Source organism: Mus pahari, chromosome X (assembly GCF_900095145.1).
Source record: "Mus pahari chromosome X, PAHARI_EIJ_v1.1, whole genome shotgun sequence".
In the NCBI taxonomy this organism is placed as follows: domain Eukaryota; kingdom Metazoa; phylum Chordata; class Mammalia; order Rodentia; family Muridae; genus Mus; species Mus pahari.
Genome location: NC_034613.1, coordinates 62,547,603 through 62,572,352, shown reverse-complemented (window position 1 = coordinate 62,572,352; position 24,750 = coordinate 62,547,603). Strand labels below are relative to the sequence as shown.

The following is a 24,750-nucleotide window of genomic DNA, read 5'->3' as shown; positions in this document are numbered from 1 at the left end:
TCCTCTCAACTGAGGAAGACATCCAGGAAGGGTATAGATAAACCAGTCCTTCCTGCAAATGGAATCAGTCTACCAGAGTCAGAGATGAAAGTCACATACAATGAAACTAATTGCCTAAGTTTCCTAGGAGAATCAAGCTGGCTACTTTGTAGCTTAATTCCTTGTACCCTTGAACTGCCATGACCCTTGTTCTAGGCCAAACGGCTCTTTAGAAATCCTCCCTAGCTACTGACAGGGAAGATTACTCATAGTGTTGGCTCTTAGGTCTTGGGTCTTTTGGGAATATCCTGCCAAGTGTGACAATGTATCTTGCCTTCACTCCATCTCTATTTCTGCAGAAACTAGTTATTTAGCAGGTATTGGCTCCAAATTTCAACCACTCTGTCCAGCTAAGTTTAACAACTTCCCAGCTAAGGAACTCCATAAGATACATGTTCCTTACACATGCCTTTTTCTTGTGGCAGTATAGATTTAAGCAGCAGCCACTGTCACCTCCAAGCAGTGGAAAAGAGGTAGCTTTTTGGCTTGCAGTATTTATGAGAACATTCTATTGTGCCCAGGACTGTCCAATGAGATTTTTCTGCAGATGTGAAATCATAGAATGGGATACTCCCAGATTTGGATAACCATAGCCACCTATAAGCCCACAGACCCCAGAGGAACTAGTTGGTAGCTTCTGATTTTGAGAACAAAACATGCTGAATTCAGTTAAGCCCCTGAAAGACCAGCAGCTCAGATCCTTTATTTTACAGGGAAGTGTTTGGATTATAAAAGGTCTTAATGGTGCAGCCATATAAACAGGGGCTCATCTCTGGCCTTTGCCAAATGAGTATTTGCAGTTGGATAAACTAAAGCTGAGAATACTAAATAAATTTAATACATGAAAAGAAGATTATTACATATTGTTTACAGTATGATATGGTAATTTGCACATGATATTGATATCAAATTATAAGATCTAGAGCAGGTTCAATACAGCAACATTAAAGTTATTCAGACTGCCAGTAGAGCTTGTAATTTAATTTCTAGATTTGTACAAAGCAGCTACAGGACCTATAGTGATCTGTACATGTACTTTGATGACAAAGTCACAGGTGTTTCTGATACTCCTTGTTCTGCTTCCTACATTTTCAATTATAGGAAATGCCAAAATTCCACTAGAAGTTAGTTAAAATAAGGATGGAATAAAGAAAGGTTAATGTGGAGAAATCATCTGCTTTTAGTTTAGGCTCTGGGACATCAGTTTAAGACCCCTGTGCTACAACCTGCCTATGACAGTGATGACAGTGCTGTGGCTAAATGGCCTCTTGGAGACTTGGAATGTAGAAATGAAGACGGTAACGTTCCTTTTTCAAGGTTGTTGTGTGAGCTTACAATATTGGCGCGAAAAAAAACCAGCGTTCACCATCCGGGGATTTTTACTTCTCTGCCTTTGCTGGGGAAAATTCAAATCTCAAAAAAGGGCGGACCCATGAAGATGTTGTGCGCCTGCGCATAGGCGGGGCGAGAAGCCCTGGGAAGAAGGCGGGGTGGGTGACGTGAGTGGCGCAGACTGCTCCCGCGCTGGCTTTGCTCCGGTGCCGTTAGCCTCCCTGGGCCGCTGGCTGGAGGTAGCCTGGTGCGCTGCGATTCAGAGCGCGTGGCCCGGTCCTTTGGGAGGTGCGGGCGGATGTGGAGACGCCTCGGGGTGTTGCTAGAGGTCCTGGGAGCGGGCAGCAGCTCCGCCTCTGTGAGCTCATGGCGTCACCTTCCGCTCTGGCTCCGCCCGCAGCGACCCGCTGTAGCTGGGTTCTGACTGTCGCAGTGTTCGGAGCGGGAAAAGAGATGCTTCACAGCAAAGGCTGTAATGGCAGTATTCTTTGCCACCGTTAACTACCATGTGTCATGCCTCCACTGCTAGTTAAAGGTCATTTCTCTGGTTTGTGTCCCATCAGCGACCTGGAAGACATTTTCCCAGGGGGCGTGGCCAAGCGAGAGAGGGGAGTTAGATTTTCATCCGGGCATCCCCAGATGCCTGCCGCGGCCATCTTTGTTTTGTGCTGAAAGTCGCTATTGACGCTCGCAGACGACCGGGCGTGGGGAAGTGGCAAGATGGCGACCTCCAGAGAGGAGGCGTGGAGGAGTCCTGGTGGGGGGGAGCGCAGGGCGGGGCACTACTGCACCTGACCTGAACTCTACTGTCTCTAACTTACTGCACAGAGCACCAACTCGCCCGCAAGAAGACAACGCACTGGTTTCTAAAGAAGCTTTTAATTCTTTATGAGCTTTGGGACCTTTAAGAGGCTTGAGACCAGAGGCAAAGACGTGCGAAGGCGGGGAGGAGGGGGAAAGGTGACGTCTTCTGACCCCGCCCCCTCGCCCGATAGTCGCCATGTTTAGTTGTTACTTCTTCACACAAGATGGCGGCTCCCAGGGAGGAGGCATGATCGCCCTGCCGTTACCGCTTCTTCTGCCGTACAATTGTCACTTCGGGTCTTAACTCCTGCTCTTTCGAGCGGCTCCTGTGGGAAGGAGTCTTAAGGAGGGAAGCGAGGATTGGACGCTGCTTTGCGTTTGGTTTGCTGTGGAAGAACTGTCCAGGAAGAAGAGAATAGGTGGGGTGGGGGGGGGTGAAGAGAACCTAGTCTCAAGATGGCGGCTCCCAGGGTGGCCGCCGCAGCCTGAATAGCAGAGGAGGACTCAAGGTAGAGGTGCAAAACCTCTCGAGCCGTACGGGTCGGGTCTCCGAGCAGCAACTGGGAGTTGGAGCCCGTTCCGCCAGCTTCTAACACGCCTTTATTATTTAGGAACGTTGGGGTTCTGCGATCGGTGGTTGTACTAAGTGCTGGGTGGGGAAGCAGGACGGTTTCAAGATGGCGGCTTCCACAATTGTGGTCTGACTGCCGGTGGAGTTGAGACAACCGCGGCATTTGTGGCTCTTTTCCACCCGCCCCGGAAGCCAGCCAGTGCTGGGGACGGGGGGTGTGGGAACCGGGCCGGGGCTCCGCCATTTCCGGCGGGGGAGGGCTACGACTGAGGAAGGGAGGAGAGAGAGGCGGCTCAAGATGGCGGCTCCCAGAGTCTCCTGCTCGAGCTTCTAAGCGGGAACAACTGGGCAAATACTTAGAGCGACGAAGCTCAGTGGCCTGCAGCTTCTCGGGAATAGGTGCCCTGCAGTTTTGAGAAGCTTTTAAGGATACGTGCTGAGTGAGACGGGGGGGGAAGAGCCAAAGGAAGGAGGATAGTTAAGATGGCGGCCTCCATGGAGTCGTCCACCGCTGTGTAAGGAGCCGCTTCGTGAGAGCTGCCTTAGACGAAAGGGGGTGTGTGAAGAATTAAGGGTATCCTCCCATTCAGTGACTTCTTCCCACTGCATCCTTAACCGGAACTATGGCTTCGGCTGTCTCTCCCGCAAACTTGCCAGCGGTGCTTCTGCAGCCCCGCTGGAAACGGGTGGTGGGCTGGTCGGGTCCCGTGCCCCGACCCCGCCACGGCCACCGTGCAGTGGCTATCAAAGAGCTTATAGTGGTGTTTGGCGGCGGCAACGAAGGGATAGTGGACGAACTACACGTGTACAACACTGGTGAGTGCTACCGCCCTGGATTTCTCAAAGTCTTCCCTCCATCTCTCTCCTAACCCTTCTCTTCCCTATCTTCTATCTCTCACTCCCCTGATGTGTTTTCCTTCTCCCTTTGCACTTATTGCCATCTTTGCTTTTTCCCTGATTTTTCAACCCCCCGTTCTTACACCCCCGTACTATTCTGTGTTTAAAGATTGCATTTCGGTACTTAGAGAAATCCTCTACTCCGACTGGTGAGGGGGAGGGGATGTCGCGGGCGACAGTGACTTCAGACGTACACCGTTACCCACTGGGCTGAGGCTGGCGCGGCAGCGGATGTGTTCTCTTGGCGCAGGCGGAATCCTCCCCCCCCTCCTGCGATAGTCCTCATCTCCAGCGCCCATGCTCTTTCCGGAGAAAAGACAATATTTAGATCACAGATCCATTCTCTACACCCAGAAAAAAAAAAGAGGGAAGCATTCTTTAAGGCGCAGGCTTTTAATAGACTAATGAGACCCTCGTGGCAAATATGAATGGCATGACGACTATACTGCCCCCCCCCCCAACACATACACACACATGGGGGTAATTACTTGTAGGAGTTGTGAATTTTTGTAGGTTTTTTTTTCCTACAAATTATTTCTTTTCCTAATCTGGTGCCTTAACAATTGAGTTCCCCCACCCCGCCCCCCATAGCAAACCGGAGGGCTCAGTGCGTCTTTTTGTGTGTGTGTGTGTGTGTGTGTGTGTGTGTGTGTGTGTGTGTGAGAGAGAGAGAGAGAGAGAGAGAGATTGAAGGGGTTAACTAGTGCCTCCTTCCCCAAACCCAAGCCCTTGCAAATTGGGAGGAGCCTATCTGCAGGTATGGCTAATCTGCAGCCTGCCCCCTCCCTTATGGGAGCCACATGTGTTCCTTGCTTGGTTTCCTTGCTCTGTCTATAGGGCAGAAAGCTTTGTCGCATCCTTCTTCTGTGGTAGCCTCTTGGCACTTTCTGCACATCTAGTACAGGGGATTGGCCCGAGTCGCAGGTTGACTGCCCAAGGGCCTTCAGGACCTTTTCCTTGCCCTAAGGTAGAAGTGCTGGGACTTGCCAAAGCTGAAAGTATGTGCCAGTTGTGTCCAGGTGAGGGCCTGGAACTAGTGTAGCCAGACAGAACCAGCCCCCTTGCCTCTGGAAGACTAGAAGTAGGTGCAGCCTGCAGTGCTTTCTCCCTTGCCAGCTCCTTAGCCTCTTCTGTGCATCCTCATCCTTTCTGAGCCCCTGCGGTCCCAGGCACCTCCTCTTCATTTGAGGGCAGGACCAAGTGTGAAGCAATTGACCCCACCCCCACCCTCCATCTCACACACTCCACACTGAGGAGGCAGAAAGTAGGCAGGAGATCGTGGTCTGGGGTAGTTGATGGAACAAGAGTTGAAGCCAGACTCCTGGCAGCTTCCCAGCACCTCCCCTGCCAAGCTGAGTATACAGGCCTGCCTCTGTACCTCTGAACTATTCCCCCTCCCAAGTTGACTCTGAAAGACTGGTGCGTTGTTCAGCCCTCTTGAGTTCCTTGTCTCTCCACACCTGTTGCCTCCAGGGAGCTGGGCTTTTCTCAGGGCCTCTGCAGAAAGGGGAGTGGGAGGTTTGGTGATGCTTATGTCAGCCCAGGCAGCTGTGGTAGCAGAAATTAGCCCAGTAAGGTAAGGCCAAGGGCAGGAGTGCAACTTGTGTAGTAGTAGAGCTGTTTTTAGAGATGCCTTCCACAGGAGCTGCAGCAACACCTTCTCCATTTCCTGGACCGCCTTTCTTCTACTAAGGCCTGGAGCAGACTTTCTGGCAGGGAAATACAATTTTAGAAAGTAGGGCAGGGGCCTAATTACAGTCAGCTCCAAAGTCCATTGCAGGCCTATGTCCTCTACATATTCATTAGTGTATTGAAAACAGTTGACCACTTTGGTGTTAATTTGTTACCATTTTGCAGAGGTTGGGTGTTAGAAGGTAGCCAGGCTTCTAAAAGTCAAGTTCCCTTACAGCAAAGGCCTGGAATCCTCCAAAACAAGTTTTCAAATTGTTCTGATCAATTTTTACGTGACTTGAGAGAGCAACTAGCAGACCCTGCTATACCCTCTTCTTCACCTTAATAGATGTACCCCTTGTGTTGATGGTCTCAGGGTCTCATGTCTTTGGCAGGCTCAGAGTTCTAGCAATCCTCATGCTATTCTGGCTGCCCATCCTTCACTACAACTGCCTCTTCTGCTTACCTTCGTTTTGTTTTCAAAGAGGCCTGAGTTCATAATCTGTTCATGCCTATAGCCCTTTGCTTTTGTGGGATCAGTACTTACCCCTTTAAAGAGTATGCTCTTCTAGAAACTCCTCTTTTCCTCTTTGAAAGAGGAAAGAGATCCAGGGTGTGTGTGCACTTGGGTGTATTGGTCAGCTCTTCAGTTTGCAGGGGGTGGAGTATAATTCACCCAGGGGTTACCCAGTGGAATTACTGGGTTTGTGTGTGCTAGAGAGTGAATGCATACATGACTTTGCCCTTCACTGGCTTTTGGTAGGTCTTGGGGTTGCAACTGCCTGTGAAGGAATTTTATTTCCACGAGGCAATTCAGATTACTCAAGAGGCCTCAAGCTCGAGGATCCACACAGGCTGAGGTGAAATGTGCTGTGGTGAAGCTGGGTGTGTGTTATCCCTCTTCCAAGCTGTTTTTGCCTTGGTAGATATTGGAAGTAACCAACACCCCACCCAAGGTTGGGTGTGGATCAGAGCCCTGAGCAAGTTCTGTACCACTGAGCCACATCTTCAATCCCTCCTTAGACTTAGAGGGGGCAGTTTACAAAATATCTAATGGACTTCCTACTTATAAGGAAATTGGAATCTAAGAGGGGAAGTGACAAGTCCAAACTAGGGCATTGCACTGGCTACTGGTAGAAGTGAGCCAGAGTGTGAACCTTAATAGACTGAACCTTAGAAACATATCCATTTACCTCTGTCCATATACCTAAATTTCATTAAGTCAGATGGGTATAATATCTGTTCCCTTGTCTATTTCAGGCCCTCCTTAACAGGCTCACTTCCTTATTGGTTAGTTTTGCTAACTAGGAAATAGCCTATTTAATCTTCAAAGCTCTGTCTTAAATATTTTCTACTCAGAGAAACCTCCTTCTTCAGTTATGTCCTTTGTCACCATTGCTCTGCTCCCAAGGGTTGGGTGTGGTTCCAGGCTCTTTCAGCTTTTATTCCTATCAGTGGAGAGGTTCACAGCCTACCTACCAGATGGGAAATAGGAGGCCTGGGGCTTCTTTGTGCCTTCCAGCATGGGGCCTGCCACATCAGAAATGGTTTTGGTATAACCAATCACACTGAAAGGAAAATAATTTCTTTCTTTCTTTCTTTCTTTTTTTTTCTTTTTTTTTTTTTTTTTTTTTTTTTTTTTTTTTTTTTTTTTTTTTTTTTTTTTTTTTTTGGTTTTTCGAGACAGGGTTTCTCTGTATAGTCCTGGCTGTCCTGGAACTCACTCTGTAGACCAGGCTGGCCTCGAACTCAGAAATCCGCCTGCCTCTGCCTCCCAAGTGCTGGGATTAAAGGTGTGCGCCACCACCGCCTGGCATCCTAACATGATGGGAATTGGGAAGGGCTTCTTCGGCCTTACCAGAAGAAGAAACATTCTAGAGCCAGATTAGTACCTCTTAGGTCTCAATAGGAGAAGCTGGTAATCTGGGAGGCTCAAGAACATTATAGTTAACTTCTGGCCTGGTCGTTTGGGTCAGAGGATCAGCATGATAGGAAAGCTGTGGGCTAATCCCATTTGCCATTTAACTTTTACTCAAGACTCACTACCTGTTGCTTTAACACGAGGGTTCTTAGCTGAGTGAGGGACTGCCCATATATGTGACAGATAATGAATCAGTGGATTTTACTCTGAATTCAGGTGAGTTTCCCTTCCTATGAGGGCAAGGGGTTGTGTGTGTTAATGTTTTGAAACAGGGTCTTTTATAGCCCAGGCTCACCCTCAACGCCTGATCTTCCTGCTTCTACCTTTCAAGGACTAGGATTACAGGTAACTGGGGGCTGGATTGAGGCTGCCTCAGAAGTTCCTGTTAGCTTTTCTTTTGTAATTTGGATGAAACTCCTTCCATGGATTGTTTACTTGTGCAAAGTTGATTTACCTCAGTATTGGAAGCTCCTACATTTCTTGATTCATGTTTGCACTAGGAATAAGAAAATAGGTCAAGAGCCAACATTTGGGTGTGTGAACACATGCATGCATGTCCACAAGCAGTACAAGCTGCATCACTCCTGCAGAAAAATGGCAGAGAGGATGGGGACTATAGTGTTGTCTTTAGTGACTCAGCTAAACCACTGAGGAGTCTTAATAGCTAGCTGGTTGTTCCAGGTGCACCTGGGGAGACCCTCCTCCCTAAAACAAGGCAGGGAACAGTTGTTGCCTGTATGGCCTTAGAGTTGAGAACACAGGATTTTACAAATGGTGTCTGAGGGGAGAACTTTGTCCTCAAATGCATCTAAATAAAGGGGGCAGAAAAAGCAAAACAAGCAGTTTCCCTCTTTCTCAGTACATTGGTCTTCAAATCAAACATCTATTTCTTGTAGAAATATACCTGCTTCCCTGCATGGACAGTATGGCTGAGAAGCAGATTAATAACTTAGACTGGCCCACAAAAGCCTCCTGTGACCCCCTCCTCCAAAACAACCTGATTTCCCATCAACTTCTAGGAGGGGGGCTGGTCTTGACTTTGAAGCCTCTCCCCATGGTAGCTGCAGCTCCCTTCCCCAGATCCAGGACTTGAAATCCTTCCTACAGCCTTCTCAGATCTCACCTGACTGACATGCAGCAGGTCTGCCTCTGGGCCCTGGTCTTAGAGATTTTGGGGACAAACAAAGGGACTGAGTATTTATCCTTTAAATGTGTGGCATGGTAAAAGGATGTGTTTGCCTATAACATAACCAGAGCCCTTGCCACAGCAGGTATGACGAACATAGGAGCCTAGGTGAAAGAGCAAACTGCCAGGCAAGCTAGGGAAGGGTCCCATTCCAGCTGAAGGCTTGGCCACTGAGATACCTGAGGGATGATTTCCTTTTCTTGGTGACCTCTCCACTTTGCCCCAGTTAGAAGTGCCAGTGGCTCCTGAGAACTTTCTGTCACAGACGCTCTGCTTTGGTTGCCACTTCAGGCTTGAGAACATTCTGCATGTGGGGAAGGGGGCACTGCCCCAGAGCCTGTGGACCATCACCTAGGAGATGAGTGGGGAAATCAAAGCTAGGCTTTCAAGGTCAGCAGAGGCTGATTTTTGCCTCAGGCTCTTCTGAGCCAGCAATCTCCTCCCTGTCTGTCAGTTGCCTGCATGAAGGGAAGGCATCAGCCTATAATAGTTAGTTTCCAGAACCACCTACAGGTGCAGCTGTAGGCTCTGGCTGTCTTAACTCTGGTACAGAGAGAATCATGGGCTCTGAATAGGAGGAACATGAGCCTTAGGGGGTTTTGGGGTATAGAAGTTTAATGATCATATAAACAGTGGGGGAAGGAAGTCTTGGTCTACTAGATTCTCAGAGGCTAATGAATTATCTTGGTGACTTAACTGCTTTATGAGATGATCTTAATGAGAAGTTGTACAATAGTTTGAAAACCAGGGTTCTGCTGATGGTTTGAATAAAATGACTAGAGATTTGGCCATAATGCTCTTAAAGGGTAGTGTACTGGCTCAGCCCCTTCTCTCTTGGCTACATTTGAAGACTAGGAGTTGGAGAGTACAAAACTTAAGAAATAAGAATTGGGAGCCGGGCGTGGTGGCACACGCCTTTAATCCCAGCACTTGGGAGGCAGAGGCAGGCGAATTTCTGAGTTCGAGGCCAGCCTGGTCTACAGAGTGAGNAAAAAAAAAAAAAAGAAAAGAAAGAAATGAGAATTGGGAAGGTGGGGGACACTTGGATTCTAGAAGCTCCCAGATGTTTTGACTTTTGTTTCCTTTTCTTCAGCAACCAACCAGTGGTTCATCCCAGCTGTGAGAGGGGATATCCCTCCAGGGTGTGCAGCCTATGGCTTTGTGTGTGACGGTACTCGTCTATTGGTGTTTGGTGGAATGGTAGAGTATGGAAAATACAGCAACGACCTCTATGAACTCCAGGTAATAGCATAGAGCCTCTGTGGGCCTGGGTTGTTATACTGCCTCAGACCCTATGGAATGCTCCATAGTGTTCATTGTACTGGTTTGTGAGCTAAGGCAGGAAAGGCAGTGGAAGGGATTACTTAAGAGTCTACCAAGGCTGTTCTCTCCTTGAACAGTGTCAGAGGAGAGAACAGGGCCAAATTCTTTAGAACTTAATATGTTTCAGCAATGTGCTCTCTCACTCCAGACAATCTTTTCCTTGTGCCCCAAATAGCCCCTGGCCCCTAACCAGTGACGTTCTCATCTCTTAAATATTATTGATTTTGTAGGCAAGTCGCTGGGAATGGAAGAGACTGAAGGCAAAGACACCCAAAAATGGGCCTCCTCCATGTCCTCGGCTTGGACATAGCTTCTCCCTTGTGGGCAACAAATGTTACCTGTTTGGGGGTCTGGCCAATGATAGTGAGGACCCCAAAAACAACATTCCGAGGTGAGGCTTTGTCCTATTTTTTTTTTCTCTGAAGAGTCCCACCAGAGTGGGTGTACTTTCCCCAGGTATAAGATTCATCTGAAATTCTAAAGTTGGTTGTGCCAGTTCACTCCACCAGAGCCATGTTTCTCTCCTGTGCTGGGTTGTCAATGAGAGAATACAGTGCCCTTTCAAAACATTCTCATCTTTGAGATCTGAACCCCTGGGTAGGTCTTGTAGGAGAAACCTGGGCAAGAGGTAGAATTGGCCTGGTCCCTATCCCACAGGTTGAAATTAGACCTTGCTTCCTTTGAAGCTTTTACTGCTTAAACATTTCTAAGGCCTATAGCCAAAGCTCCTAATATGTGGATGTAGTTCCAAGCTGACACCCTCTTACTCTAGGGAAGCTCACATATAATGCCTGGTATTGTGGACATGATTGCCTAAAAGGACCTGCCTCTGTGTCTGAACTTAGGCTGCCACCATAGCTTTACACATACACCCTTTCCATTGCTCCAATTGGACTCAACACTGTAAGCTTCTAGCAGTCTCTTTTTGGGGGCAAGGATAGTAGTGTTTGTGGTTTCCATGGCCTTTGTTCTTTTGTATTCTAGTAAATCTACTGCTCATTGAGATAACCTGGTAAAGCCTGTGGTGCATGTGTTCAAGGTTTGCTATGACTGATCTTCCTCAGGTACCTGAATGACTTATATATTCTCGAACTACGGCCAGGCTCTGGAGTGGTAGCTTGGGACATCCCCATCACTTATGGTGTCCTGCCTCCACCCCGGGAGTCACATACGGCTGTGGTCTACACTGAAAAAGATAACAAGAAATCCAAGCTGGTGATCTATGGAGGGATGAGTGGCTGCAGGCTGGGGGACCTTTGGACCCTGGACATTGGTAAGAAATTGCTGCTATTCCAGTAACTTGAGAGCAAAGCCTGAATAGCCTGGATAGCTGGCCTTGAGTGGCTGTTGTTGCCTGGTGAGGTGGGACTCATGGGAAGCTAGTGTCCCCTTTAGTCTTATCAGTGGTGGATAGGAAACAGAGTAAGACTTGGTGCACTACTCATGTGGACTTTTGAGAGTATAGGGCGAGAGTACAGTCTTTTCACAATGGAATTCCCTCAATCTAGGTAGAGTTTTGACTCACTTTTTAGTGGATAGTCTGTATGTGGAATGGTATATTCTGATATAACTAGTGTGATAAAATTTATTACCCTAGATTAGATTTTTACTTGGGCTATAAAGTGGGTGATGAATTAGGTGGGGGTAGATATTGGTTATAGTGCCCTGTAGATCACAGCACCCAAACATTTGAATATAAGCAAAACTTGAGTTTTTGTCTAGTGCTAAAGTGGCACAGAGGTAAATATGCTCTACGGGGAGTAGAAGTACAAAGGAAAGGTTGGGGTGAGCTTGATACCCCTATGTCATCCCTGAGAGTGGTGATGCCTTATAGCAGGTGCCTCCTACTTTTGGGAAGAAACCTCTTTGCCCAGATCATCTGAACAGCTTTAGAAATGCTGAAATGTACTTGTTAGGGTGGTAAATTAGAGGGCTTGCTGAGGGATTTAGAAAGACAAAGATGCAGTTGTTGGTTTAGGGCCCAGTTGGCCCAAGTACTGGGACTATGGTGTCTGATCCAACATCGGTAATCTCTCCATTTCTGCAGAGACACTGACATGGAATAAGCCCAGCCTTAGTGGGGTGGCACCCCTTCCTCGCAGCCTCCACTCTGCAACTACCATAGGAAACAAGTGAGTGTCTGCTCTTTTCTCCTGACCTGAGCTACCCCTAAGTCCTGAAGGTTTCTCAAGTCAGTTTTGTCAACTGTCCCTCAATCCCAAGGAGGCCTTTTTCTGGTGGGTCTGTCATTAAACAACCCCATACCCTCCTTATTAAACATTTTAAAAAAAGACAGATTAAGGGTGGAGGGACTGCATGTAATGCAGCCTGAGACCCTTTCTTACCTCAAGAGTATCGACTGTGTAGCTCCTCATGGAATTCATCTTTGTGAATGCCAAGGTTTAGCGTCCATGGAGGCATCTTAGATGAAAAATACAATTCTCTCCTTACAAAGAAATAATGGGCTGGAGAGATGTCTCAGTGGTTAAAAGCACTGAGTGCTCTTCCAAAGGTCCTGAATTCAAATCCCAGAAACCACATGGTGGCTCACAACTATCCGTAATTAGATCTCATGCCCTCTTCTGGAGTGTCTGAAGATAGCTACATTGTACTTACATATAATAAATAAATCTTAAAAAAAAAAAAACAGTTCTTTGTAAGAGTGAACCATCAGGTAGTAAGTGCAATATTAAACAGTTCCATGCATCCTCAGGGACTTCTGGGGCCTTCTAGAAAACTGAATGTGTTCAGAACTTTCTAGGTAAAAGAGGTAGCCTCTAGCTTTGTTCTTCTCTTCAATCCTCTCTTGCTTTTTCTTCATCTTCCTAGAATGTATGTATTTGGTGGCTGGGTGCCCCTCGTCATGGACGATGTCAAAGTGGCCACACACGAGAAGGAGTGGAAGTGTACCAACACACTGGCTTGTCTCAACCTGGGTATGGCCTTCTCAGGCTTAGAGTGGCCAGGGATGGGGTGGCCCTGGGAAATTTTTAGGATGTCCAGGAAGCAAACTCGGACTCGTGGTTATTACCAGAAATATCCAATGGGTAGAAAACTCAGGTAGTACTCCTTTTAGTATGAATGGGCTCTTCATATGTGCCTGACATCCATAAGTGCAAAAGCACATATAGTGCAGAAGTGTTTCTTGTACTCCGTTTATAGGGACTCTACTAATAGGTGATAGCTCCAGGACCTTAGCCTGCTATACGCAGGGCCAAGTAGCCCTTTTCTCTTACTATCTTGGAGATCATTTCATACCCATGCATAGTTCTTCATATTCTTTAATATGGTGTACAGCTTTAATTCTAGCATCTAGGAGGCAGAAGTAGGTAGAACTCTTTGAGTTCAAGACCAACCAGGTCTTGTGAAACCCCTTCTCAAAAACAAAATACTAAACAAAAAAATTGAGTTGCTTTAATTTTGACTGGATGCACACATTTTCTTAAAATTTTTACTTGAGCCAGGCAGTGGTGGCACGCACCTTTAATCCCAGCACTTGGGAGGCAGAGGCAGGCAGATCTCTGAGTTTGAGGCCAGCCTGGTCTACAGAGTGATCCAGCACATCTAGGGCTACAGAAGAGAAACCCTGTCTCGAAAACAAACAAACAAACAAAAAAATCTTGATTTTTTTTTTTCATGTATTGTGTTTCCCTTTGCCCATCTTTTAGGGTTATATTATTTTTATGTACAAGGAGTTATCTTCCAAATACTTTACCAATATGTGGCTTAATTTTTTATGCCTCCTTTTGCCTCATTTTTGTTTACTCTTAATTTGATACTCCAATAACTTGACCTTCCCTGACAATGAAAGAATAGAGGGCAACTTGGGAGTTGGTGGAACAGGTTCCTTTTGTCCTCTGTGTGACCTCCAGCACCTGTGCATCTCTAGATACCATGGCCTGGGAAACCATCCTGATGGATACATTGGAGGACAACATTCCTCGAGCTCGAGCAGGCCACTGTGCTGTTGCCATCAATACTCGTCTGTACATTTGGAGTGGCCGTGATGGTTACCGCAAGGCCTGGAACAACCAGGTCTGCTGCAAGGACCTGTGGTATCTGGAGACAGGTAAGGTACTCAGCCACTGAAATTCCCCACTGCTGAAGCCTCTCTATTTCCTATCTTAACAGTTGCTTTGTTGTATTACAGAAAAGCCACCACCTCCAGCCCGAGTACAGCTAGTACGAGCCAACACCAACTCACTGGAGGTTAGCTGGGGTGCAGTGGCAACAGCTGACAGTTACCTTCTACAACTCCAGAAATATGACATTCCTGCCACAGCTGCTACGGCTACCTCCCCCACTCCCAATCCGGTCCCGTCTGTGCCTGCCAATCCTCCCAAGAGCCCTGCGCCAGCAGCAGCTGCACCCGCTGTGCAGCCACTGACCCAAGTAGGCATCACACTTGTGCCCCAGGCTGCCTCTGCCCCCCCAAGTACAACCACCATCCAAGTCTTGCCGACAGTGCCAGGCAGCTCCATTTCTGTACCCACTGCAGCCAGGACTCAAGGTAAGCCATGAGGGCCATAGGCATTTGTGTGGGGCTTAATCACTGGAGACAATCAGTGCCTGAATAGTGGCTGCTGCTTTGTTCTTGGTTGATTTAGCTTTGGTTTTTGTTCTTAAAATAGGGGATAAAAGTGATCTGTCTTGCTGATGGGACGGTCTTGGGGGCATAGAAAAGTCATACATAAAAAACATGTAGGTCAAGGAATAGATCAAGTCTGCCTTAAATTTGACAGAGTAGTGGGATATGTGTAGAAGAGTACCTCCTGATGATCAACTCTTTTTCTTATCAGGTGTCCCTGCTGTTCTCAAAGTGACTGGTCCTCAAGCTACAACAGGAACACCACTGGTTACCATGAGACCTGCAAGCCAGGCTGGAAAAGCTCCAGTCACTGTGACTTCCCTGCCTGCCAGTGTGCGAATGGTTGTACCCACACAGAGTGCCCAGGGGACGGTGAGGATCTATTACTGAGTGGGGCTGTATGGTGACACAATAGTATAAACAGAGTTCTCATGTGATCTTTAAAAATGTGTGTGTGTGTGTGTGTGTGTGTGTGTGTGTGTGTGTGTGTGTGTGTATACATATCTCTATCCCTGGGACTGGATGTAGCTTACTTGATAGAATGTTTGCCTAGCATGCATGAAGCCCACCAGCTCCCATCATATGCTCTTGTTTGTAAGATGCTGCTGCATTAAAAATGCCAAAGGCCTTTGATGCCAGGAGACAGGAGTTTTAGGACAGCCAGGGCTATACAGAGAAACCCTGTCTCAAAAAACTGGGGGTGGCAAAGGTGGGGGATTCTTAACATGTTCATTGTGGTTTTCCTGATTTGGAATGTGGAGGGGAATATCTAGTTAGTTGCGTTTGACCCAAGTCTGTGAGAACAAGCTGTATTTAACTCAACGGTTGTGTTTTGTTTGGGCAGGCTATCTACTATTTAGAGATTCTCCTGCCTCAGCCTCCTGAGTCTGGAATTACAAGCATGAACAATAACCAGCAGTGATGTTGATAGTGTTTTTTTTTGTTGTTGTTGTTGTTGTTTTTGGGGGGGTGGTTTTTTGAGACACGGTTTTTCTGTATAGCTCTGGCTGTCCTGGAACTCACTTTGTAGACCAGGCTGGCCTCGAACTCAGAAATCCACCTGCCTCTGCCTCCTGAGTGCTGGGATTAAAGGCATGTGCTGCCATGCCCGGCCCGTTGATAGTGTTGTATGTGAAACCTATCACTGCCTTGTGCTAAGCATGTGTTCTTGTACTGAGATATGTAAAATGAATTATTTTTACTATAAACGTATGTAGTAAATTAATGTATGTAGCTTGACTGTGGTTCTTTGATTAAAAATCTACATGGGGGTAGGGGTGTATCTCAATTGGTTGAGTGCTTGGTTAGTGTGCATGAAACTCTAGGCTCATTTTCTAACATTGCATTAGCCATGTAGTTACATGTCAGTAATCCCAACATTTGAGAGGTGGAAGCAGGAAGATCTGAAATTGAGGGTTATATTTAGTATGAGTTTGAGACTAGCCTGAGCTATGTGAGAGCCTTTCTCAAAAGAAAGGAACACTTGGCAAGCACCTGCCTACTTGTTGTTTGCACTAGGAGAGAGGATCCTGAATTAGGAAAAAACAAGATGCTGCTGAGCCTTTCTGGCAGGTTCTGTAAGGGTCATTGAATTTGGTGAAACCCTCGAAGCTTACATGCTTTGTGTCCATCACAGGTGATTGGCAGCAACCCACAGATGAGTGGGATGGCTGCATTAGCTGCTGCTGCTGCTGCCACACAGAAAATTCCTCCTTCCTCAGCACCCACGGTGTTAAGTGTCCCAGCAGGCACCACCATTGTTAAGACAGTGGCTGTGACACCTGGCACAACCACTCTTCCTGCCACTGTGAAGGTGGCATCCTCCCCTGTCATGGTGAGCATTTATCTTCTGGACCTGATAATTGAACAAGCAGTGACCATTTGTTCTGGGTTTGGGCCAACCTTTCTGGCCATTGATTTATAATCAGTACTGGCATGGGCTATAGAACATGCAGTTACCTTTAAGGGTGTGGAGAGTTCAGGCTGTTCTCTTGCTGCTCAGCCAACCAAACTGGATGGACAGGTGGTCAGCAGAGATACAGCCATTATGTTGCTGCTATGTTCATTACTCATCTCTGCTTCTCCAGGTGAGCAACCCAGCCACTCGAATGCTAAAGACTGCAGCTGCCCAAGTGGGGACATCTGTGTCCTCTGCTGCCAACACATCTACCCGCCCTATCATCACAGTACACAAATCAGGGACTGTAACAGTGGCCCAGCAAGCCCAGGTAGTGACCACGGTGGTAGGCGGAGTCACCAAGACCATCACCCTAGTGAAGAGCCCCATCTCTGTCCCAGGAGGCAGTGCACTGGTGAGTGACAGGCACCACCTGGCTGTGTATGACAGTTGCCAGCCTTTGGTGAATGCTACTGGTGACTCTTATCTTGTGCCAATTCCAATATAGTTCTAGCCCAGTCATGCCCTTGTTTGGTTCCAGATTACTGCCTGCTCCATCCTTTCTTTTTTAGATTTCCAATCTGGGAAAAGTGATGTCAGTGGTCCAGACCAAACCAGTTCAGACTTCAGCAGTGACAGGCCAAGCATCTACAGGTCCTGTGACTCAGATCATCCAGGTGAGCACTCACTCACTCACTCTCTCAGGCCCACGGGGATGAATGGACACTGGGAAACAAGGACAGAAGAACCCATGAGCAAAGGCCTTGCTGATACCACAGCACCCACAGTATTCAGAATATTCTCTGAGTTAGGGTAGCTAAACCTAATGTTTCTTTCTGGCAATATTTCCTGTTAATTCATAACTTCTCCCTTTCAGACCAAAGGACCCCTGCCAGCGGGGACTATCCTGAAGCTGGTGACATCAGCAGATGGCAAACCTACAACCATCATTACCACCACACAGGCTAGTGGGGCAGGGACCAAGCCCACTATCCTGGGCATCAGTAGTGTCTCTCCCAGCACCACCAAACCTGGCACAACTACCATCATTAAGACCATTCCTATGTCAGCCATTATCACCCAGGCAGGTGCCACAGGTAAACAGGCAGCTTTCAAAAGGCCTTTTGCTGGTGAGTAGAAATCAAAAAGATGAGAAGCCCTCACAGCTTATATTCTTTGAACCCTTCCCCAATGCAGGTGTTACCAGCAGTCCTGGCATTAAGTCCCCCATCACAATTATCACCACCAAAGTGATGACTTCAGGAACAGGAGCACCTGCCAAAATCATCACTGCTGTCCCCAAGATTGCTACTGGCCATGGGCAACAAGGAGTGACCCAGGTGAGGCACACATGGTCCCTCTTAACTTCAGTCTAGCACAGACCACATGTGTCCTCCTAACAGGTCTGAGAGGGGCAGCACAGTCCAGTCAGCCTGAAAGTGACATTGGTGGCACTTTGCTCTGGTGTTCCAGGTGGTGCTAAAGGGGGCCCCTGGACAACCAGGCACCATCCTCCGCACTGTGCCCATGGGCGGCGTTCGCCTGGTCACCCCTGTCACCGTCTCCGCTGTCAAGCCAGCTGTCACCACATTGGTTGTGAAGGGTACCACAGGTGTGTAGCCTGCAGGCCAGGTCCTCGGCAATGGCTGGGGGAGGATAACAGGTGCTCTCTCTAGAGCCTTCTGTCCTTGGTGGCTACATGGCAGGGCTCCCATTCCCTAGCCCTTTCTAGAGAGACAGACTGCTAGATAGAAAGTGGTAGCAATAGGCCTCATTCTGCCTTTGCCTTTCCCTCCACTTAGGTGTTACAACACTAGGCACAGTGACAGGCACTGTATCAACCAGCCTGGCTGGAGCTGGGGCACATAGCACCAGTGCTTCCCTGGCTACACCTATCACTACCTTGGGTACTATTGCTACGCTCTCAAGCCAGGTGATCAACCCTACTGCTATCACAGTGTCAGCTGCACAGACTACACTAACAGCTGCTGGTGGGCTCACCACACCCACAATCACAATGCAGGTAAGTGGGTCCTAAGGGTGTATGTACCACCATACACAGCAGCACTCCCACATGAAAGTAGGGGGCATTTTAGCCTTTCTCCCCTTTCCAGATTCAGTTCTATAGAGCTATGTAGTTATGACAGCTTTTCTGCACATGGTGTGATCTCTGTCTCAGTCTTTCCTGGTGACACATGTGAGCTATGTCCAGTTTGCAAACACTAGGATCTCATAATGTGCATATGGTATTTGTTTTCTTGTCATGTTTTTTTTTCCAACTGGACAAGAAGTTGTAAGGGAACTATTTTACTGGCCTTCATACACTGTCTGGAAAAAGGCTTGACTGTAGTACAACTCCTTCTGCCCCAGCTCTGCCTCATTGTCCCTTCATCCTTGGCTCTAAGTAAGTGATTGTTTTGAGATCATGAGCCAAGCCTTGGATAGTTAACAGAGTTGGTGGTCCCAGTCAACATCGGTGAGCATAGGATAGTAGGAGAGGTAAATGCAAAATCACATAGTCTAGGCACTAACTCCTCTGTTCTCTTTCCCCAGCCTGTCTCCCAGCCTACCCAGGTCACTCTGATTACAGCACCCAGTGGGGTTGAAGCACAGCCTGTACATGACCTCCCTGTATCCATTTTGGCCTCACCTACTACAGAGCAGCCCACAGCAACAGTGACCATCGCTGACTCAGGCCAGGGTGATGTGCAGCCCGGCACTGTGACACTGGTGTGTTCCAACCCACCCTGTGAAACCCATGAAACAGGCACCACCAACACAGCTACCACCACTGTTGTGGCTAACCTTGGAGGACATCCTCAACCTACCCAGGTGCAGTTTGTTTGTGACAGACAGGAGACAGCTGCTTCACTTGTGACCTCAGCTGTAGGACAACAGAATGGTAATGTGGTCCGTGTCTGTTCAAACCCTCCCTGTGAGACCCATGAGACAGGCACTACCAACACTGCCACAACAGCCACCTCCAACATGGCTGGGCAGCATGGCTGCTCGAACCCCCCCTGCGAGACTCATGAGACAGGCACCACCAGCACTGCCACTACAGCAATGTCCAGCATGGGCACTGGGCAGCAGCGAGACACTCGTCGTGCCCCTAACACCCCCACTGTAGTGCGGATCACTGTGGCTCCTGGGGCATTGGAGAGAGCCCAAGGTTCCGTGAAGCCTCAGTGCCAAACTCAGCAGACCAACATGACAACCACCACCATGACTGTGCAGGCCACTGGAGCTCCATGCTCAGCTGGCCCACTGCTTAGGCCAAGTGTGGCTCTGGAGTCTGGTAGCCACAGCCCTGCCTTTGTGCAGCTAGCCCTTCCAAGTATCAGAGTTGGGCTAAGTGGCCCCAACAGCAAAGATGTGTCCACAGGGCGCCAACCAGAGACATATCATACTTACACAACCAATACCCCAACCACAGCCCGCTCTGTCATGGTTGCTGGGGAGCTTGGTGCAGCTCGGGTGGTCCCCACATCTACATATGAGAGCCTCCAGGTAAGCTCTCCTAGCAGCACCATGACTATGACAGCCCTAGAGGCACTGCTGTGCCCTTCGGCTACTGTGACCCAAGTCTGCTCCAACCCACCATGTGAGACCCATGAGACGGGTACCACCAACACCGCCACTACCTCCAATGCGGGCAGTGCTCAGCGAGTATGCTCCAATCCGCCTTGTGAGACTCATGAGACGGGCACCACACACACAGCTACCACTGCCACATCAAATGGAGGTGCAGGCCAGCCTGAGGGTGGACAACAGCCTGCCAGTGGCCATCCCTGCGAGACACACCAGACCACTTCCACTGGTACCACTATGTCAGTCAGCGTGGGTGCCCTGATTCCTGATGCTACTCCCTCTCATGGAACCCTGGAGTCTGGCTTAGAGGTGGTAACTGTGCCCACTGTCACCTCCCAGGCTGGTTCCACATTGCTGGCCTCTTTCCCAACACAGAGGGTATGCTCCAACCCTCCTTGCGAGACCCATGAGACAGGTACCACGCACACAGCCACCACTGTCACCTCTAACATGAGCTCAAACCAAGGTAAGTAGAAGTGTCCGGTAGAGGAATTACAGAATATTCTATTTTAGCAGGGGGTGGGGGGGATCCTAGGAAACCTGTGGTGGTAAAAGCAAAGGGAGTCAACTGATCTCCCCTTTGACACACCCACAGACCCTCCACCAGCTGCCAGTGACCAAGGAGAGGTGGCAAGCACCCAAGGTGACAGCACAAATATCACCAGTGCCAGTGCTATCACTACAAGTGTGTCTTCTACACTGCCAAGAGCAGTGACCACTGTGACACAGTCTACACCAGTCCCAGGTCCCTCTGTGCCGGTAAGCCTCCCCACCAAAGGATCCTTTCTGTGGCCTTTTGCCCACTATGCCTTTCATCTGTGCTGTCCATGAATGGACACTAGATGTCACTCTTATACCAGCGTGGTATTGTTCCTTGGTTCTTCCAGACCATAAAAGGGCAATCTTGGTGCCTGGGAGGCAGGAGGCAAACAGTCCTTAGAGGCGACTATCACTGCTGTTGGTTTCCTTCTTGGCTGTTCCCCATCATTTGTCTCTACAGTGAAATCTTGTGGGCATGAGTTGAAACTTGACCCAGGGGCTTTCCTCTTGCCACACCCTTGCTGATGCTTCTTGACTCACCTTCATTTACATTTATCTTGGGTAAAAAGTGGCCAGCCTGTTGTGGGTGATACCATAGGCCTACATTCTGCCCCACTGCCTGGTTCTAGCCTTTGTCTCCTCCCCTCTCCCTCTGACGGGGGCTTCTCTCCCTTTCTAGAACATCTCATCAATGACTGAGACTACCCCAGGGGCTCTGAATTCCGAAGTCCCCATCCCAGCCACGATAACAGTGACCATAGCCAACACAGAAACTTCTGACATGCCCTTCTCTGCTGTTGACATCCTGCAGCCCCCAGAGGAACTCCAGGTCTCACCAGGGCCTCGCCAGCAGCTGCCTCCACGGCAACTCCTGCAGTCTGCCTCCACACCCCTGATGGGGGAGTCTACTGAGGTCCTGTCAGCCTCCCAGACCCCTGAGCTCCAGGCCGCCGTGGATCTGAGCAGCACTGGGGACCCATCTTCAGGCCAGGAGCCTACCACCTCTGCTGTCGTGGCCACTGTGGTGGTCCAGCCACCCCCACCCACACAGTCTGAAGTAGACCAGTTATCACTTCCCCAAGAGCTGATGGCTGAAGCCCAGGCAGGCACCACAACCCTTATGGTAACAGGGCTCACTCCAGAGGAGCTGGCAGTGACTGCTGCTGCTGAAGCAGCTGCTCAAGCTGCAGCCACTGAAGAAGCCCAAGCCTTGGCCATCCAGGCTGTGCTCCAGGCTGCACAGCAGGCTGTCATGGGTAGGTATTGGCTGGCAGATTTGAGGGATAGGCCCCTTAGGATGAGTGACAGCCTTACAGAGAGGGCTAAGGCACCATTTGGGGGCTACTTGAGATCTGCTTCCTGTGAGAGTGTACAGTGTAACTCAAGAGAGGCTTGTATAGGACAAGTTGTCCAGGAAGGAGACCCTGGACCTAGTGGTGAGGGTTATAATGTGTGGGCAGGATAAAAAAGCTTAGGGAAACAAAATCTCAGGGACACCATTGCTGCCCATTGGGCCAGGCACACTTGTGTTCCTTTTTGAATAGTAGTTTTCTTGGTCCTGGAGCAGGCACTGGGGAACCCATGGATACATCTGAAGCAGCAGCAGCAGTGACACAAGCAGAACTGGGTCACCTTTCAGCTGAAGGCCAAGAGGGTCAGGCTACCACCATACCCATTGTGCTGACACAGCAGGAGCTTGCAGCCCTAGTGCAACAGCAGCAGCAGCTCCAGGAGGCTCAAGCTCAAGCCCAGCAACAGCACCATCTTCCCACTGAGGCTCTGGCCCCAGCTGACAGTCTCAATGACCCATCCATCGAGAGCAACTGCCTCAACGAGTTAGCTAGTGCTGTCCCAAGCACTGTGGCCTTGCTACCCTCAACAGCTACTGAGAGTAAGCTGGGCTGCTTTTTGGCAGGGGTAAATCATTGATAAGAGTTGAACTGATGGGAGGTGAACACGATGTAACAAGGTGGCATGGAGGTTCTGCCTCAACACAGTACCTTCTCCCGGCTGATACTTTGTTTCTTTCCAGGCCTGGCTCCATCTAACACATTTGTGGCTCCCCAGCCTGTTGTTGTAGCCAGTCCAGCGAAGATGCAGGCTGCAGCTACCCTTACTGAAGTGGCCAACGGCATCGAGTCCCTGGGCGTGGTGAGTCTGGGTCATTGGCCCTAGGAGATAGGGCAGCACTGCCTTTGGGCCACAAAGGCTTGATACTATCTCATTTCTGTTCCCCCAGAAACCGGACTTGCCACCCCCACCCAGCAAAGCCCCTGTGAAAAAGGAGAACCAGTGGTTTGATGTGGGGGTCATTAAGGGTACCAGTGTGATGGTGACACACTATTTTCTGCCACCAGATGATGCTGTTCAGTCAGATGTAAGTATGCCCAGTAACTGGTACCCTTGGATAGTGGGGTGGATCCTGCTGTGCCTATGAGAGTTTGTCATAAAAACAAACTTAGTTTCCTTGTGAGAGGAGCTCACAGAACTCCATCTTTGCACCACTTGAACAGTTAGGAAATACAAGTAAGAAAGTCAAACTTGATCCTTTTTTTTTTTTTGGTTTTTCGAGACAGGGTTTCTCTGTATAGCTCTGGCTGTCCTGGAACTCACTTGGTAGACCAGGCTGGCCTCGAACTCAGAAATCCGCCTGCCTCTGCCTCCCGAGTGCTGGGATTAAAGGCCTGCACCACCAGGCCCGGCTTTGATCCTTTTCTTATAGCACCAAGCCCCAATTAACCTTACCATGTCCCTAGGGCCTCGCTATAAAAGAGACAGCCATCACTGAACTTTCTTTTGGTCCCATGTTACTCTAGGACATTGGCCATCCTAGACAAGCACTCTAAAACTGAACTGCCCCCTAGTCCAGAGTATTCTTTGTGACTGCAGGGCTCAAGCCATTTTCTTTACTAATTTTCCACCTCTTGCCTTAGGATGATTCAGGCACGGTCCCAGACTATAACCAGCTAAAGAAGCAGGAGCTACAGCCAGGCACAGCTTATAAATTTCGAGTTGCTGGAATCAATGCTTGTGGCCGGGGACCCTTCAGTGAGATCTCAGCCTTTAAGACTTGTCTGCCTGGGTTCCCAGGGGCTCCTTGTGCTATTAAAATCAGCAAGGTGAGTCTTCTGTTTTCTCTTGGTCTGCTGGCTGCTCTAGGGTGGTATATATGAACAGAGCCAGGAGGTGGCTGGACCAGGAGTATACCAGATAAGTGCAAGGTAGCCTATATTCACCCTTAGTAAACAAGATACATGCCAGGCTCTCCATTGATAAATCTTTTTGTCTAGTCCTGAAAGTCACAAGGAGGCCTGGGTCTTGTTAGTCTATTTTCAGATGCAGAAACTGAAGCACCAAGAAGCTAAGTGACAAGTTATGGATTAGATGATTGTTGGGGAGGGTGTTAAAAGACTCTTTAAAGTCCTTTAAGTTGATGTGGGGTATCTGGGTTGTTTTGTTTTGTTTTTAATTTTTTATTACATTTGTATTTAGTGGGGAGGGGTGCATAGGTGTGCCACGATGCTCATGTGAAGGTCAGAGGAGGTCATGTGGGTCTTGGAAATCGAACTCAGTCATCAGGCTTGGTAGCAGGCACGTTTACCATAGTGTTGAGCCATCTCACCAAACCCTGGGTTGGGGGAGGTTTTTTCTAATAGGGATTAATTAGCAGTTCTAATAAAGCATCTAGCCCTCTTGCTCTTGAGCACAGGCAGGGTGGGCTGAAGCCACAGTGGCTAAAGACAAGGCTTGACTTTATGTCCTGGGTTCTAGAGCCCAGATGGTGCTCACCTCACCTGGGAGCCACCATCTGTGACCTCCGGCAAGATCATCGAGTACTCTGTGTACCTGGCCATCCAGAGCTCCCAGGCCAGTGGTGAGCCCAAGAGCTCCACCCCAGCCCAGCTGGCCTTCATGCGAGTATACTGTGGGCCTAGCCCTTCCTGCCTAGTGCAGTCCTCCAGCCTCTCCAACGCCCACATTGACTATACTACAAAGCCTGCCATCATCTTCCGCATTGCTGCCCGCAATGAAAAGGGCTATGGCCCTGCCACACAAGTGAGGTGGTTGCAAGGTAAGTGTTCACAAGCCTTTGGGGGCAATTTTTAGGGAAGGTACGGGAAAGCACTGAGTGGAACAAAGATATACCTAGCAAGACTAGGGATGCTTCGGACATTGGATGGGAGCATATAGGATATTATAGAGGATGCTCTTGTCTTCTAGGGGTGCACAGAAGATACCCTAGGATGTCTAAAAGTAAAGGTTAGGAGGAGGGACTTGAAAAAAGCAAAAGCTGTTAGGCTCAAGAGCAGCAGCTGGGTGTGGTAGCTCACGCCTTTAATCCCAGCACTCGGGAGGCAGAGGCAGGTGGATTTCTGAGTTCGAGGCCAGC

General features: G+C 48.9%; 1 protein-coding gene across 4 annotated transcripts in view; it reads left to right on the top strand.

Moving 5' to 3' along the window:
• Positions 1–2,294: 2,294 nt before the first annotated feature.
• Positions 2,295–24,750, top strand: part of Hcfc1 (host cell factor C1) — a 24,682-nt gene continuing 2,226 nt past the window's right edge. Inside the window, exons 1-24 of one of the 4 annotated variants that reach the window (XM_021188453.2) lie at positions 2,295–3,562; positions 9,515–9,663; positions 9,975–10,135; positions 10,809–11,017; positions 11,792–11,876; positions 12,574–12,680; positions 13,634–13,813; positions 13,895–14,254; positions 14,544–14,704; positions 15,969–16,166; positions 16,420–16,644; positions 16,802–16,906; positions 17,107–17,326; positions 17,427–17,569; positions 17,703–17,841; positions 18,032–18,252; positions 18,783–20,286; positions 20,416–20,579; positions 21,172–21,616; positions 21,928–22,251; positions 22,393–22,511; positions 22,600–22,737; positions 23,294–23,479; positions 24,132–24,432. In XM_021188453.2, coding sequence (XP_021044112.1) covers positions 3,370–3,562; positions 9,515–9,663; positions 9,975–10,135; positions 10,809–11,017; positions 11,792–11,876; positions 12,574–12,680; positions 13,634–13,813; positions 13,895–14,254; positions 14,544–14,704; positions 15,969–16,166; positions 16,420–16,644; positions 16,802–16,906; positions 17,107–17,326; positions 17,427–17,569; positions 17,703–17,841; positions 18,032–18,252; positions 18,783–20,286; positions 20,416–20,579; positions 21,172–21,616; positions 21,928–22,251; positions 22,393–22,511; positions 22,600–22,737; positions 23,294–23,479; positions 24,132–24,432 — 6,037 coding nt within the window. In that variant the 5' untranslated portion in view covers positions 2,295–3,369. Of the gene's footprint in view, positions 3,563–9,514; positions 9,664–9,974; positions 10,136–10,808; positions 11,018–11,791; positions 11,877–12,573; positions 12,681–13,633; positions 13,814–13,894; positions 14,255–14,543; positions 14,705–15,968; positions 16,167–16,419; positions 16,645–16,801; positions 16,907–17,106; positions 17,327–17,426; positions 17,570–17,702; positions 17,842–18,031; positions 18,253–18,782; positions 20,287–20,415; positions 20,580–21,039; positions 21,617–21,924; positions 22,252–22,392; positions 22,512–22,599; positions 22,738–23,293; positions 23,480–24,131; positions 24,433–24,750 lie in introns of all 4 variants that reach the window. The other 3 variants (XM_029534024.1, XM_029534023.1, XM_021188452.2) reach the window with 3 other exon arrangements.